We start from the raw sequence: 16,745 nt of genomic DNA, 5'->3' as shown, positions 1-16,745 counted from the left end.
ATTTATACGTTTTACCGATTTTTATTTATTTATTATTTTTGTGCCCGTAATCGCCCTGTCTGAACGCACCTCTAGTCCGTACGGCGCGGATCCTGTCCACACGCATTGCAAATCTGTGTTTGTGGGGGAAAGAAAAGTGTCCCGCCGCTTGTTCACATGGCTTCCGTGCCGCTGCGTGTAACTTGCCCGTTGTAAGGTGGTAACGCCGCCCGGGGATCTGTGCCCCTGTGTCTGCATCAGCTTTGGATTGCGGAAGAAAAATGGCAGCGTGCTGTATTGTGCCGCGGAATCTGCATGGACGGCCTCCATGGATGTCAGCGGGGGCGTCCGACCCGCAGCCCATGCGCAATTAATATTATGTACTGGTAATTCGTTGTTTCGCTAAGCAACGGCGCCGAAATACAACCCACTACAGCAGGCGGCATCCACGGTATTTGTAGGTAAAAGTTACAGCTCTTTATTCCACACGGACCAATCACAGCAAGGACAGCGGCGGTGCGATCCCTGCGGGGAGCTTTGTCATGTGCGGAAAATACGAACACGCAAAAGAACTGCACGTAAGCGACGGCGAAAAATGTGCGTCATTTAATTGCTGTGACTTTACAGATCGGCAGATTGTGTGGTGATTGTCGCCGTGTGTGGAGGCGCCTGCAGCGGCGGAGCCTTGTCTGTCTGAATGGAGGCACAGTTCAGGTTTTACGTAATAGAGTATGTAGACTTATAATCAAGGCGAAACAATTCACCGAAAACCGGAACACCTCCCTGTTTACACTGATTTGTATCAATAATCTTCATATTTTATATATTTATTTATGTTTATTTATTTTATGCCCAAAATAACAGAAAACATATTTATTTATTATTAATTAAACCCAAAACACATGAAGCATCATAACCGTATTATGTTATTTATATTTCTGTACATTACAACCTTTACAGCAGTCCTATACCCATTAGTCTACTCAATATACTCCTACTATTTAGGCCTCATGTCCACGGGCAAAAGAAGAATTAAAATCCGCAGCGGATCACCCGCCCGCGGATCCGCACCCCGTAGGGATGCATTGACCACCCGCAGGTAGATAGATACCCGTGGATGGTCAATAAAAGTGATTTTTTTAAAAATGGAGCATGAAAAAATCCGGACCATGCTCCATTGTCGTGCGGGTCTCCCGCGGGGACGGTTCCCGCAGGCTTCTAGTGAAGCCTATGGAAGCCGTCCGGATCCGCGGGAGACCAAAATCAGAATTTACTCACACGCTCCGGATCTTCCCTTTGCCGCGGCTTCATCTTCTCTCCGTCGCGGCCGGATCTTCTTTCTTCGGGCCAGCGCATGCGCGGGGCACGCCACCGACGTCACCCTGCGCATCCACCGGGCCGAAGAAAGAAGATCCGGAGCGGGCAAGAGGTGAGTTAATTCTTATTTTAAGCGCTCATGTCCGCGGGGCAGGAGGGACCCACTGCAGATTCTCCATGGAGAATCCATAGCGGGCCTGATTTTCCCCGTGGACATGAGGCCTTAGGGGGAAGGATGGTTAAAGCCTTTTTTGTATTGAAACATGGCATTTAGGGAGGTGTTCCGGTTTTTGGAAATTTTTTTGTCTTGATTTTTTAAATCCGAATACTCGATTACATAAAACCTGAAATGTGCCGTCCATTCAGACGAAAGGGTCTCCAACCCTGCAGGCTAGTAGAGGTGCCTGCGGAGCTGAGTGTTCTGGTGCCCCGTTATACGTACGCAGGACTCACACCGGCCTCTTGCTGTTCCGTCACCAGAATGTGAAAAACAAAATGCCATAGCCGCCCTATGACAGGAGCAGGCGCCGTCGGATGGACACCATTAATGGGGATGTGCAGCTTCCATCCTGGTCTAGGAGAGTTCCCGTACCAAAATCGTACAGCACGCGTTTGGCATTTTGTGACACTCCCACACTGGTGTCTCTAAAAGTGCAGCGGTTTACAGCGTTTGCAAACACATTAGACAGTATTTTTTAACGCACCCCATCATTGCAATGGGTGAGGAGGTACGTTAAAAATTCACTGAAACGCTCTCAATTAGAGCAGACAGCTTTTAAAATCACGGCTTTTGAAACGCTTGTCTGAGGCGCCAAGAAACAGATAGCGCCGTCCGTGGCTTGGGGTGTTATTGCATTGAATGACCGCAGTACCAAACCGTACCACTGCAATAGGGACAGTACTGTTTGGTTCGAGTGCCATCTGCACAGATCCCTGCCAATCGACTGAGGATAGATCATCAATGGTAAAATACCGGGCGCCCCCGTTAGGCTGCATTCACACATTGCGGAAACATTTACTATTAAAGTGAATGGGATTAAAACATCCTGCTCACATGTAGAGGGATAAAACATAGTGGATTTCCTGCTGTAAGGCCGCTCTCACACGGGCGCTTTTTACCCCGATTAATGTTGCGTTTTGAACGCCGTGTTAATCGCAGTATAACGCTCCGATTGAAATCAATAAGGGCCTCGCAGACCTGCTCGATCGTGGCGCTTCAGAGCGTAGTCTGTTCTGTACTTGGCCGTTTAGTGTACCTAATCACCCATCACAATAATGGGGTGCAGTAAAACATGCTGTCGGCCGCGTTCATGTGTGAGAGCGGCCTACTACTGTAACGCTAACCTGCCGGTTTGCTGAATTTCCACTGCAAAAAACCCCAAGGTGGGGCCGTAGAGGTTTCACAAAGTGGGATTGCTGGGGTTTTCACAACGTGAACGCTTCCTCAGGCCTCTCACACAGGCGTTTGCAGAAACACAGCATTTTTCAATGCTGCATTTACTGCAGATTGGGCCCGGTTTCAGCAGCACTGGAATGCGTCAGCCAGCGTTTTGAGCACAGCTGGAAAAAAAAAATCGATACTCACCTAGCAGGTGCCGTCTGGTTCCGGGCCGCTGATCTCTGCCGCTGCTCCAGGCTTCCCCTGCACTGACAGATGATCTATTGCTGTAAGCGAGGTTTGAGAACCCCACCTCCAGCAATAGATTGCTGTGATTGGTTCTCGGCGCTGGCTCGAAGCCCAATCACAGCCATTCATTGACTGTCTCAGCCAATCAGAGCTTGCTGACTTGCTAAACTCTGTACAAAAATGCCTGTGTGAGGGAGGCCTTTAGCTTCTGGAGAAACAAAGATGGCCGCACCAGCTTCTCTGACTGCCTTATGCACACTAGATTAGTTTGCATCATTAGTCTAGGATACTACACCAGCCTTGATTGGTCAGTGCTGTCCACATGCGCAGTGGCCACTTTTGTTTGTCGGGGCTTGGAGGGTTGCTCTAAACAAAGATGGTCCTGGAGTAGTGGGCAAATAAAATGTTGGGCACTGTATACATATATTCTCACCCGTTCTGGACCCCACTGTGCATGGCACATTCTCATAGATGGCTGCAGTCAGTCACAGACCTCAGTGGTTTTCCCAATCACCTGTGGGTTGAAAAAAAAAAAAATCACTTGGACAAGCCCTTTTTTCCTGTCTGTAGTAAGGCGCATCCTTTGTACTTTTCTCTCCCATTTAAAAGAGTGACAGACGGAAACCAAAGATGTCTGGGACTCGCATATTGATCCCTGTGGTGCCATCCAGAGTCCATCCTGTGTAACGCCCCATAGAAGATGGAACCGGGGCAGAGGCTGCACTGAATAGAAGAGCGCAGTGTATAGACCGCCTTGGGTCTGTGCCACACAGCCATATTTGTGCATGAAAATAGAGTCCACTGATTTCATTGGCTTTGTGCACAAGCGTGTATTTTACTGCACAATTGCGCTGCAGAAAAAAACCCAGCATGCTGTATTTTCTTCTGCATTTGCGCAGGACAAGAACACTTCTTGCATGCAGTACACTAATTGGCCATTTCAATGGCTGGGAGCGTCATTGCGTATAAAGTACAGTAAAAAAGAAAACTCATTTGTGCACGCAGATATGCATAAGCTCGTGTGACACCGGCCTTACAGTCCTGCTATTTATTCTCTATTAACCTCCTGCCCTATCCATGAGATGCGAGGCCGAGGTGATCCCTGTGTAAATAGTCATGCACTCCAGTAGTGACGTGGCCTCTACACGTTCCCCTCTGCACTTATCTAACCGGCAGCCTTTATATTCTAGATCCTTCAGCTGGACGATTGAATTGAACATGGCAGAAACAGATGTGGACAACGAGCTGTTGGATTACGAAGATGACGAGGTTGACAACCAGGCCGGGGCCGATGCTCCGGATATTACCCCCAAGAAGGAGATGAAGGGATCCTACGTGTCTATTCACAGCTCCGGATTTAGAGATTTTCTGCTAAAACCTGAGTTGCTTCGTGCTATTGTGGACTGCGGGTTTGAGCACCCGTCAGAAGGTGAGAGGACCGACATTACAGTAAGACCCCTGTGCTGCTGTGCGGTAGCTCCGTGCAGCAGAGAAACCCTTTTCGGATATATAGAACAATTGCAGATACTAATACCTGGCCACATCTGCAGAGCCGGTTCTAAGCAGACCACCGCTTTTGGTACTCAGTGTCTTGCTCTTGATAGCAACTTTAAGCTGCAGGTGCAACAAGGTCCATGGCACGGTCAACCAGGCGGCCCTCCATGACGATGGCTGTCTGCAGACGCTACTATACGATATGTCAGGCCTTTTTGTACATGTCATGGGGAACTGTAGAGTACTCTTTTGTTATTGTGGCTCTTCGATGATTTCCCTGCTGGAAAATGTTTCTTTAGGCTCACATGAAAAGTAAGGAAATTGAACGATCGTAGACTACACTTTCCTATACATTAAAAGTAAAGTTATGACAATGCATACCTAATCAACATGCCAAAAGGACACTTGGTTTTGACATCCGCTATGTACATAAGGGCCTACAGACACATTGGAGGCATATGTAGGGAATATTCCTAATGTATACCTCTTTGATGTAGTAAAAGGTCCTGAAGTTGCTATACATGTAACCCATTTGAAAACTGCATGTTCCCCTTAAGGGCTCCTGTCCACGATCGTGTTTTTACTGCGTATCACATGGGCACGGACATATGATATGTGGTGAATGGAGTCAATGAAAGTCAATAGACTGTAGACCCTGCGTATCGATCTGCAAGAAGAATTAAAGGCAGCATGCTCTATTTCTCTGCATATGTACGCAGCGTGAGCCCTGAGATTCTGTGTGGAGAGGCGCAAAATCCGCATCAGGAAGTGACATGCCCCTTTTTTTTTCTGCATGCAGATTTGAAATCTGTGCTGGATAGAATATGGTGCAAATTCCATTTAAATGTAATGCGATGCAGATTTGACACATAATCTGGGTAGCTTCCGTGGCAAAAATCCCATCGTGTGAACATACCATACATGAGCGTAAGCGTATTAGTTTACGTTTTTGCTGAATGGGCGTTGCATATTTGTGCCCGCATCCACATATTTTACTGTACTTCATGTGTGAGCAAAAAAACACACACCGACTCTCTCAACCTATGAAATGGCCAATTACTGTAATGAGTTCAATATGTTCTCTTTCTGCGGAAATGCACAGGAAAATCTAACATGCTGCATATTTTTTTTCCGTGACCAAAATGCACACGCCAAATACATGCATGTGAAAAAACCCATTCAAATCTATGGGTTCTGTTCTCTGCGTATTGCACGAGTTAATACGTCCGTGACGCTACGTAAAATGCTACGGTACTGTAAAATTCTGCAGATTGTCCACAGCCAATTCCGCCGGGAAATATCACCAGCATTTGTGAACAGTGTAGATTGTGTCCTGATCACTGCCAGGCTGATGTGAAATCTCGTTCCTTTTTGCAGTACAACATGAGTGTATCCCTCAAGCCATTCTGGGCATGGATGTTCTGTGTCAGGCAAAGTCTGGCATGGGGAAAACCGCAGTGTTTGTCTTGGCCACATTACAGCAGCTGGAACCCATCACAGGACAGGTAAGCAAGGTTTTCTCAGAATGGGCAACTAAGATTCCTACCACTTCATTTGTAATTGTTTAATATTACATAAGATGGTTGGTTTGTAAGTGAGACGGTTACAGCATTTAGGTACCACAACTCTGTTATGATCTACTAGGGCACCATATCATATGTTGTGTGATAATGTCATGACTCCTGTGCATTTCTGTAATAACACTAATGATTTTTTTTTTCCTTGCAGGTTTCTGTCTTAGTCATGTGTCACATCCGAGAGCTGGCCTTCCAGATCAGCAAAGAGTATGAACGATTCTCAAAATACATGCCATCTGTTAAGGTAATTGGATCATCTCCTAATTGTTATCTCTACCAAACTTGGATTTTTACAGGTATAATCACCCTTCGGCCCTGCGGTCACATTTGGGCTGGGCTTACCAGGAACTTTCTGGGACTCGAGATTCCTTGACTCATAAAGGATATCATTTGGTCTCTTGTGGTAGTAGTTCAGTTCATGCTAACGTTATATTGGGGATCCTTGCATAGTGTAACTTCCGGTCTGGGTCTGCTTGGTATATTAGGCTCACTTGTTCACCTTTTGTAGCCACAAATATCCTTTTTTGGTGGATTCTGGACTATCATCAGTCTTTTCAGCGTGTTGTGTTCCTCTGATCCCACCAGTGTAGTCCTAGAGGGCTATTCTCCATGCACTGTATATTGACTTTCAATTTCAGCAGTGGGTTTCTTCCCAGTAGTTTTCTGGAAATGACAGGAAACCGTCATTGAATACAAAAGACAGGACCGTACTCGAGACCTATATTTATAGGGGACTAAACAGGTAGTATAGGGGACTCAAAGGTGATGACTGGTTCCCTTTGAGAACTAAACTCAATTCAAGATATGCAAATGAAATTTAGATAATTTCCTTCACCTATTTTACTGTGACATTGTATTGAACTGCTTTTCTCTGTCTCGTTATCTTCACAGTTATGTGCTTTGACCTCACACACCTGTCACCTTCTATCATTTTGTTCCACCAGGTGGCAGTGTTTTTTGGCGGCCTTTCTGTTAAGAAGGATGAGGACGTTCTAAAGAAGAGCTGCCCCCATATTGTGGTGGGCACCCCAGGTCGAATTCTGGGGCTGGCGAAAAACAAGAACCTAAATCTCAAACACATCAAACACTTTATCTTGGATGAATGTGACAAGATGTTAGAGCAGTTAGGTGAGTGAGGGCTTGTTAGAAGCAAAAACATTCTGATGCTTGTGTTCTTTAGATTAGAGCAATCTCACCCTTGTGTGATGTTACATGATGCAACTTGCAGAACACTTGTGTCATTTTCTGCAATGTAACTTGCTACCCAGAAATAATGGATTGCTTTGCAGCTCCTCCTGCTTTATCGTTTGTGTTTAGTGCGACTATTTACATTTCTGCATCCTGATGTTAGTGGGCTAACACTAAAGGTTTATTGTGTTTTTCTATATTTTGCAATCTCTTACAGATATGCGCAGAGATGTTCAAGAAATTTTCCGTATGACCCCTCATGAGAAGCAGGTTATGATGTTCAGCGCTACCCTGAGCAAGGAGATTCGCCCAGTCTGCCGCAAATTCATGCAAGATGTAATAACCACCTCTTCACATCCCTTCTCCTCCTCCTGCATCATCCCTCCAGCAGCCCCTGCCTGAAATTACTACAAAAGAGGTGTCGCTGAAACCAATCTGCAAGCCAAGGGTCTGGGTCTAGCCTCAGTCCTGTCGTGACCCAAGACCGATCAAGCACATGGGCTTACCTCTGCTCTCTTCCCCACCCCTCATAGAATCATCAGTGTCACGAGAGCTAGGTTTTTATTTTATTTTTATGTGGCACAAAAGCCAGGTGTGTTGCACACATCAAGCTTCATGCAACCTTTGCACAATTTTTTACAATATTCCTAATTTAGTCAGAATTTTCCTCTAGTTATAGGGGTGAAAAGTCATCACCCAAGTGATAAAAGGGTCACTGTGGTCAGATTTCTTTGTGATACACCACCAACAGTATCACATATTATTAAATTGGCGCAGTTAAAATACACCAACACTTGTGCTACACTACACAGGATAACGTATCCAGTCCTGTGTGACTTAACTGCCTATACCTGTGTGATGCACAATCACAACACAAGGGATACACTAACAGCCTCATGATAATGCAGCACAAGCATAATGCAAGTAAATGACTCATGTGGCCACTGAAAACATACTGACCACTCCTGACATCTCTCAGCATACATAGCAATGTCTCCTGACATCCGTAGAAATGTCACACTCTAATTACCATATGGCGCAGTAAAATTGTCACCTAAATCCATAGGACATCACACCACAAGCCACACTAGTAAGTCTCCAGCCCGCAATACCGAACGTGCCATCGCTTTCATTGTTGCATTTCCCCCCCCTCAACAGTAGTGCAGTGAGCATGCTGCCTGATTTTATGCAAGCAGGCTCATTTGTAGTGCCCTACTTTTTGGCAACCGTAGCCTTTACATCCATTATTACTTTTTTTTATTTATTTTTTACTATCCTAGACACAATTTTTTTAATTACATTTTTTGATTGTGTCTTTTTTTTTTTTTTTACTTTTTTTTTCACTTTGGATTTTCAGCTGGATTTTTTTTTCTTTTTTGTATTGTTAAATTACTTTGATCCAACATCTGGTATCCTGGGACCTGACTGTTAAGGTAGCTTTACACGGGGCGATTATCATTTGAATTATTGCTGGAAACACCGAATTTGGCGATAGTTGTCCCCTGTACAAGTGGCTGCCATCAGAGCGACAAATTGCTCACTTGTCAGTCATTTGGTTTTTAGCAGAACTAAAAACCAAGCAACTGTCGAGCTGTGTAAACAGGAGTTGGTCAATCTTTGAGCGATTGTCTGATTACTATGAATGGAAGTGGGCATGCTGGAACGATCCCAAGCCTCCATTCACAAAACGACTAGAGCTGCTGTGTAAAGCACAGGAGTGACAGTTGTTGGGCGCTAATATGGCCGACAGTCATCTCGTGTAAAAGGACCGTAAGGGTGTTAGGAGAAAGAAAAGAGGAAGACTCCACTGACTATTGTATTTGGGCTGCTTGTCTTCCTGGTTGTATTTTTATTCTTAGAAGTATATTTCCGTTCACCTGATAATCCCATTCTAGTATCTGACTCCCGTCTGGTCCTGTTGATGGTGGATTAAAGTAATTTTACTATATTTGATGTAGATACTCTTGGATGGATCCAGAGTAGTCACAATTTTTTTTCTTCAATGTCTATTTTTTTCTATGTGGCATATTTAGTTGTCACTTTTTCCTTTGCCCCTTTGTGCGAGGGAATGGTGAGTTTTTGCATTGCAGAGATAGATGCACAATGTGCAAATTGTCACTGGTAATCAGTTGGCTGTATAAATGGGGAACTTAAAGGAGTTTTCCCACTTCTAGCTGTTTTGCCTCAGGAAGCAGACAGATCCATACACTGCACAGTGGCCCGGGTTGGTACTGCAGGCGGAGTCCTATTGAAGTGAATGGGCCTGCAGTACCATCCTGGGCCAATGTTTAATATACTGTGCTGTCTGCTTACTGCAGCAAAACAGCTAAAAGTTGGAAAACTCTTTTTAAAGGGGTTGTGCCAAGATAGGTTACCCCATATTCACAGGATAGGCGATCATTTTCAGATTGGTGGGGGTCTGACCGCTGGGACCCCACCGATTCTGAGAATAGAGCTGTCAAAGGGTCCTCACATGAATGGAGCATCAGTTGCACTTGTGCGCTGCCACTTCAGTCATATCGCTGGGACTGCAGGACATGGCAGAGTTCAAGTGCTTGGCAATTTCCTGCGCTCCCATTGTAATGAATGGAGCAGTAGAGCACATGTGCAACGGCTGCTTCATTCATGCAGGAATTTCTGTGACCTTGTTCTCAGCATCAACAAGGGGGTCCCAGTGCTTTGATTCCCACTGATCTGAAATGAGAGCCCTGTCTTATGGTTAGGGAATAACTTTCTATATTGGCACAACCTCTATAAAGGATACATAGCCCAGTGCTCTCCACAGTTTTACTACAGCTGTAGAGTCACAGATTGGAGATCACTGCAGTAATGTAGAATCCGGGTTTATCATCCAGCGTTACCGACCACAGCTTCATTTTATTTAGCCATAAGGCCTATACTTGGAACAAGGACAGCCAGATCCTCCGAGAGGCGGCTTTATTCATGGAGCATTTATAGCTTTTATAAAAGGCTCCAGAAATCGCCATTACTGAAGAAAGATATGGGTGAGGGTAACGGTGATCAGCTGTGGGAACTAGATGGCAATAGTGATTCATAAAGAGGGTGAAATGGAGGGGCAGCTTGTTCCTGGGAGGAGTGTAGGACCCATCTCTATGCTTCCTGTCTGTCTTCTTTCTCGCATCTAATGTCTGAATTTCCTGTATGTGAATGTGCTTTGTCTGAGACTTGCTGGGTACATGCATATGTATAGAATTGTTCATGCAACCAACAGGCATTTGCCTTCCACCTTACTTCGTTAATCAGTTCTGTTTCGTTACAAGGCAATTCCATACATATGTGACTGTAAATCAAGGTGTACATTTTGTATTTATCTGTATATATTTGCATGCATGTTGTATGGTATATGTGATTTACTCGTGCACAGATATCTGGAACCTCTGAACTTGGAAGTCGATCTTGTGATGGGATAAGTGATAAAAGTCTGATCGTTGGAGGTCTCTCCTGAGGTCCCATCGATTCTAAGAGGGGTCCCGTGTTTCTCGCTCCTTATTGTACGCCTCTACACTGCAGTGAGGAGCAATTTAAATAGAGCAATGGCCATGTGTAGATGCTGCGCTGCATTCATTTTCATTGGGGCTGTCGGAGATGGATGAGTACAAGAACTCTACCATTTCTGTGAGCCCCACTGAAACGAATGGAGTGTGTATTGTAGGTTCCAGGAGTGTTGTGTGATGTTATCGTTTAGTATAGAATGAGCAGGAGAGACCCGAACAGCATAACGTTATAGTGGTTTTATTAAGTAGCCATCTACTGACTGAGGGTATGTTTACATGTAGTGGAATTGATGCAGATTATGACGGGAAGTCTGCTGCGGATCCGCACCAAAAGCCACCACATGTGAACACAGCCTTAAGGGGTTGTTCAGGATTAAAGTGTCTGCTGTGTTTTCAGAAACAGCGCCACACCTCTCCATGCGTTGTCTCTGGTATTGCACTTCAGCTACACATTCACTTGAATGGGGATCAGGTGCAGTACCAGACACAGCCTATGGACTGTTGTGGTGCTGTTTCTAAAAACACAGCAGGCACTATTTTTGTAGTTCCAGACAAGACCTTTTTACTATTGGAAACTCCTTTAAACTGATTATGGTCTAGCCTCAGTACGGGTCATCAGCAGTAGAGCAGCAGGGGTCTTCCAACTAGGACCCCCACTGATCAGTTGTTCTCTGGCACCAGTGTGCTGAGCTGATTTCTGCAGGGAGCAGACAGCTCCGTTCCCACTGCAGTGGCCAGGCTTAACATTACAGGTAAAGTTCCCTTTCTCTTTACCAAGTCTGGCTACTGCAGTGGAAATAGTTGTCTGCTTCCTGCAGAAATCAGCTCAGTGCATGAGCACACCTCCCCAGAGAACAGCTCATCGCCCAGATCCCCAGCAGCCGACCCCTGCTGATCTACTATTGATAACCTGTTCTGAGGCTAGACCATAATCCGTTTACAACTGGACAAGTCCTTTTAATGCTCCTCTTATCCAGTGAGAATGGGACTGTTTATGGGGGGGTTGTAATGATGGCTCCTGTCCAGATGTAGGGTAAATATTTGTGCTTTATACGGGACTTGTCATCACTCTGGACATATCAATTTGATGAAATAACATTACAAATCACAAATGACGCTCCAAGCATTGCTATAACTGCGTTGTGCTGTTCCTTGGTTGTTCCTCTTGACAATGTAGAAATAAATTAAAAGCTGTTACCATTCCCCTAGTCAGTGAGGCTCGTCATCAGTCGGTGTTGGGACATACCCCACCAACAAAGGCCTCAGTCATACCCGGTTATCAATCTACTCGCATTTCCATGAGGAATAATGGAGAAACGACACAACACAAAGTTGTAATGAAAGGTCCGCTGGGGTTCTAATCTATGAAACGACATTGAGTAGATGTAAATTAGGGAGGGCTGACGGGTTCTCTTGAGTGTTGGCGATATGTGGCTTACAATTGTCTAGCAGATTCCATATAAATGTCTCCATTCTTTGCCTGCTGTTCTTTTGCTAGATGCTCATAACAGCGATGGCATGAGGGTGTTGTAATCCAGGGCTGGACAAATTAGTGTTGAATTTAAGAGCCTGATTTATTTTTTTTCTTTCTTTTTTTGGTAGCCAGACATCTGTTTTGAAGCCCATCCCATGGCCAGCTGGCCATGTATGAAGTATTTCATGGCAGCCATTCATATGAATGGTGAACTTCTAATACGTGGAAGGGCTCGGTCTGCAAGGGTTGTGCTAGTAGCTCATATACCTCTCCATGAGACAACCCATGTACAGTAGGCCATACTCAGATGCAAATTGTGCCTGAAGAACTGGGGAGCAACTATTCAGCGAATGCATACATGTCAGTTTGCTGTCTCAGATCCTGCACATTGTATGTCCTATTGTCCATGGACAAGAGGACATGCAGCAATTTCCCCAACACAGACTGTTGGTCGGTGTGATTAACCTCATAGACTATGATGAGGCTATAGGCTGTCAGTGGAATACATGGACAGTACACAGCCTGAATATATGGCAGTCCAAGAGGACTCTAATAGAAAACTACCTGAAAAAAGGCACGAGTGGCTACTTTCTTGATGTACTGACTACCTGGCTCCTGGGATTTATCCAGCCCTGGAAGGAAGACATCATCTATAGATCCTTAGCATATGAAAGGCATGCATGTGATGGAGATGCATGTTAACTTCTGTGCATATTGGTAATTTGCTTCTAATGAAAGACGATTCAGGAATATTTGGATCAACCCAGTAATGCTTGCCGTTAACCGGCTGCTGTTAGATGCCTGAAATGCTAATTTTTGGCTGTTTATTTTGTACTATATACCATTGGGTAGCCATACACGGTACGGCTCTCAGGAGATTAGAGGAAGTCTAAGGGTCCTTTTAGAAGAGCCGATTATCGTGTGAACGAGCGAATGACGTCTGAGTTCACTTGTTTACTCAGGTGACCTGTTTATACAGCAGATACATCGTTGGCTCGTACAAACGAGAAATCATTCAGGCATTCACATTCTCTGTATAAGTGAATGAGAACGACTGACCAATTTCTGTTTAAACAGAATGATTAGTGAATGAGCCAACGATTATTTTCATGCCCGCATAAAGTGGACGAGCAAAAAGTCAACTATTATTGTTCTGTCGTTGGCTCCTATTTAGACTGAACGATTATCGTTCACTTTTCGCTCGTTTGCATGTAATAATCGTTTTGTCTAAAAGCACCTTTATTCTATTCTTGTGATCAGAAGATGTCGTAATTGTTAAAGAGGCATGTACAACATTTGCTTTTCCTTGGACCTGTAGTTAGTGATACGAGATTGCACTTTGACATTTTTCTACATGCCTTCTCATAATTACAGCCAATTGCATTGATAACACCAAGTAGCGATTCAGCAGAACAATTAGTGCTTTGTGTGCCAAAGCTTCCTCTAATCCTCTAACTGGTACCGTATTTGGTTTCTTTTTAATCCTCCGTGAATGAGAAGGATTGATGGAAAATGTTCATTAGTAAGGAACTGTTGAACTGAGTTTGTTGTAGTAGCGGCTTGTACCATACTGTGTCAAATTGTGAGCGCATGTATAGAAAATGTACACCTTGAAGAGTGCATTTGGTAACCACTTATTTTATAAGTTGTACCCTTTCTTTCACAGGTTAAGATGGCATCTCGCATAATAGATTAAGGCATAAATAATGTTTTTCTTCTAGGGTTGGCAGTGACTTGTAGTAGATTTTTTAAGCCTCTATGTGAGGGCAGCAAATGACAGAAGCTGACCCTGCTAGCTCGGAGATGAGTGTCCTGCTTTCCCCGGCCTGCATGTAGAGGGTCGCTTGTGAGTTCTGCTTCCCCACCTCTGTCCATAGAGGAAAACTGTGGGCCCTGCTTCCCCACCCATGTCTGCCTGCCCATAGAGTAAACCTGTGGCCTGTGAGTCCTGCTTCCCCACCATTGTCTGTCTGCCTGCCCATAGAGGAAACCTTTGGCCTATGAGTCCTGCTTCCCCACCCTTGTCTGTCTGCCTGCCCATAGAGGAAACCTTTGGCCTATGAGTCCTGCTTCCCCACCCTTGTCTGTCTGCCTGCCCATAGAGGAAACCTGTGGCCTGTGATTCCTGCTTCCCCACCCCTGTCCGCCTGCCTGTAGAGGAAACCTGTGGCCTGTGATTCCTGCTTCCCCACCCCTGTCCGCCTGCCTGTAGAGGAAACCTGTGGCCTGTGAGTCCTGCTTCCCCACTCCTGTCCGCCTGCCCCTAGAGGAAACCTGTGGCCTGTGAGTCCTGCTTCCCCACTCCTGTCCACCTGCCCCTAGAGGAAACCTGTGGCATGTGAGTCCTGCTTCCCCACCCCTGTCCGCCTGCCTGTAGAGGAAACCTGTGGCCTGTGAGTCCTGCTTCCACATCCATGTCCGCCTGCCCGTAGAGGAAACCTGTGGCCTGTGAGTCCTGCTTCCTCACTCCTGTCCGCCTGCCCCTAGAGGAAACCTGTGGCCTGTGAGTCCTGCTTCCTCACTCCTGTCCGCCTGCCTGTAGAGGAAACCTGTGGCCTGTGAGCCCTTTTCCTTTTTTGTAAACTCCTTCAGGAGATCCTGTTAATCTCTTCATATGTCTAGTAGAGGAAGCAAGTGCTGCAAGCTTTCTCTATGTGCAGGTGGGGGAGGAAGCCGGACTCGCAGAAACTATATATCCTTGATCTTCGGGTCTCCTGTCTAATGCTGTCCTCGGATAAGAAACCTGATGGGACACTTTATTGTTGTATTTGTAAATTCCATAAAGTCCTCAAAATCCAAACCACTTGGTAGAAATTGTCTATCCCTTTCACAGGATACATGGGACCCTGACCAGTCACTATTCCCCCATTTCTACTCTTTACATGCCCGCATTGAGGAGGAGTTGAGTGGAGTAGCGGTTGGACATGCAAACTGCAACCATATTGAAAGTCAATAAGAATGATGGAAACTACATGCAGACTTAGACTCCAACCTAATCCATAATCGGTGGAGCTCCAACAATCATACGTTATCAGGTCATAAATGTTCTTCATAGAGTAACGCCTTTAAGTTTTACCCTGAAAATTATAGTGTTAATTGTGGAAATGTTACCCCTGGTCCACTTGTAGGTAAATGACCTTATCTAGAGGAAGCTGCTACTATGCCAATAAGGATATTCCCGGCAAAGAAACCCTTTAGGTTACACTATGGGTAATTGATGACTTCCCAGGGAAAGAACCGGTGCAGAGCTATTGTGAAGCAGTTGCCCATAGTAGTCAATTGAGCTCCCCGCTTTTCACTTCTAGGAGCCTGTGGAAAACAGGAGGTGGAATCTGATTGGTTGCCAAGCACAGCTGTCAAACATTTCCTTTGCATTTTTCTTTTTGAGATTGGTCCATTTTACGTTGCATGCGAGACACCAACTTAGCCTGAGAAAGCTTGTCATTATAGGACACCACCTTGATCCAGTCCTCTCAAAGATCTAAAAAACAAAAAAGAAAGCCGGCGCCGCCCCTTACTGTTTAACCCTTAATTTCCCACCCCCTCCTCCAGCCAATGGAAATCTTCGTGGATGATGAGACCAAGCTGACCCTTCACGGCCTGCAGCAATACTACGTTAAACTCAAGGACAATGAGAAAAACCGCAAACTTTTTGACCTCCTGGACTTGTTGGAGTTTAATCAGGTGATTTGGGTTTATATTGTACCTGTGGCATAAAATGGTGGAAGAAGGCAGCCCTGGGTGTGATCATGCACTAAAGGGAATGCAACAGGACAGCTCTTGGGCTGCTATTATACAGAAAAGCGTGGGTGGAAAAACGCAGATTGTAGCCGGTACCTGGACTCGCCATAGTCATTGAACTGAAGTCCAGGCGCCGTCCGCAATCGCTGTAGCTCTGCCTGCATTCTGCAGAGGAGTTACAGCACCCATAGCGCAGAGCTCCGCTGATGATAAGCTGATGGCATGGGCCCAAGTGTTTAAACCCATCGGCAATAAACTTATCACTGGGCGCCGACCTGCTGGTACGTCCACAAATTAAGTCGGGGTCATCATGTAATACGTGGTTAAAGGGTTTTTAGGGACTCAAACTGTACCGTCATGGAATGGTGTAAAATACCGAAAAAAGTTATACTCAACTTTTTCAATGGCTCCCCATACAATGCTGAAGCCGGAACCAATCTAAGGGCTCCTGTCCAAAGGCAGATAGGCTCATCGCGGCTAATCGCAGCATGCTGTGATTTAAATCCCGCAAGCGGAGAATCGCTATGATTCTCCGCTCGTAGACAGTTGGGCTGCGCTTTCCATAGTAAGTCTATGGAAAGCGTTCAGTGCATTATCGCCGTGGGGAACGCAGTGAAAATTTGCCCGTGGACAGGAGGCCTAAGGTCATGTGCCGCTCATGACAGAATGACAGCTGAAGCCTGTGATTTGCTGAGCCGTCGCATGCACAATGACTGACACATGAACACAGCCTGCTTTTGGGTCCATAGTGCCGGGCTGAGATTCCAGCACTGTAGGGGGCGCCACTGACGTGGGCGAGCGTGCCATTTTCCTGAACAACTTTTACAGTGGTG

At 45.5% G+C, this 16,745-nt stretch overlaps 1 protein-coding gene across 2 annotated transcripts in view; it reads left to right on the top strand.

Annotated features, from left to right (window-relative positions):
- DDX39B (DExD-box helicase 39B) overlaps window positions 1-16,745 on the top strand; it is a 32,238-nt gene that overhangs the window by 700 nt on the left and 14,793 nt on the right. For both annotated transcript variants that reach the window (XM_066581082.1, XM_066581083.1), the window contains exons 2-7: window positions 4,114-4,352; window positions 5,795-5,922; window positions 6,146-6,238; window positions 6,939-7,122; window positions 7,400-7,518; window positions 15,724-15,855. In XM_066581082.1, coding sequence (XP_066437179.1) covers window positions 4,142-4,352; window positions 5,795-5,922; window positions 6,146-6,238; window positions 6,939-7,122; window positions 7,400-7,518; window positions 15,724-15,855 — 867 coding nt within the window. In that variant the 5' untranslated portion in view covers window positions 4,114-4,141. The remainder of the gene's footprint in view (window positions 1-4,113; window positions 4,353-5,794; window positions 5,923-6,145; window positions 6,239-6,938; window positions 7,123-7,399; window positions 7,519-15,723; window positions 15,856-16,745) is intronic.

The sequence above is a fragment of the Eleutherodactylus coqui genome, chromosome 10 (assembly GCF_035609145.1).
Source record: "Eleutherodactylus coqui strain aEleCoq1 chromosome 10, aEleCoq1.hap1, whole genome shotgun sequence".
Lineage (NCBI taxonomy): Eukaryota > Metazoa > Chordata > Amphibia > Anura > Eleutherodactylidae > Eleutherodactylus > Eleutherodactylus coqui.
This window is presented reverse-complemented; position numbering and strand designations above follow the sequence as displayed.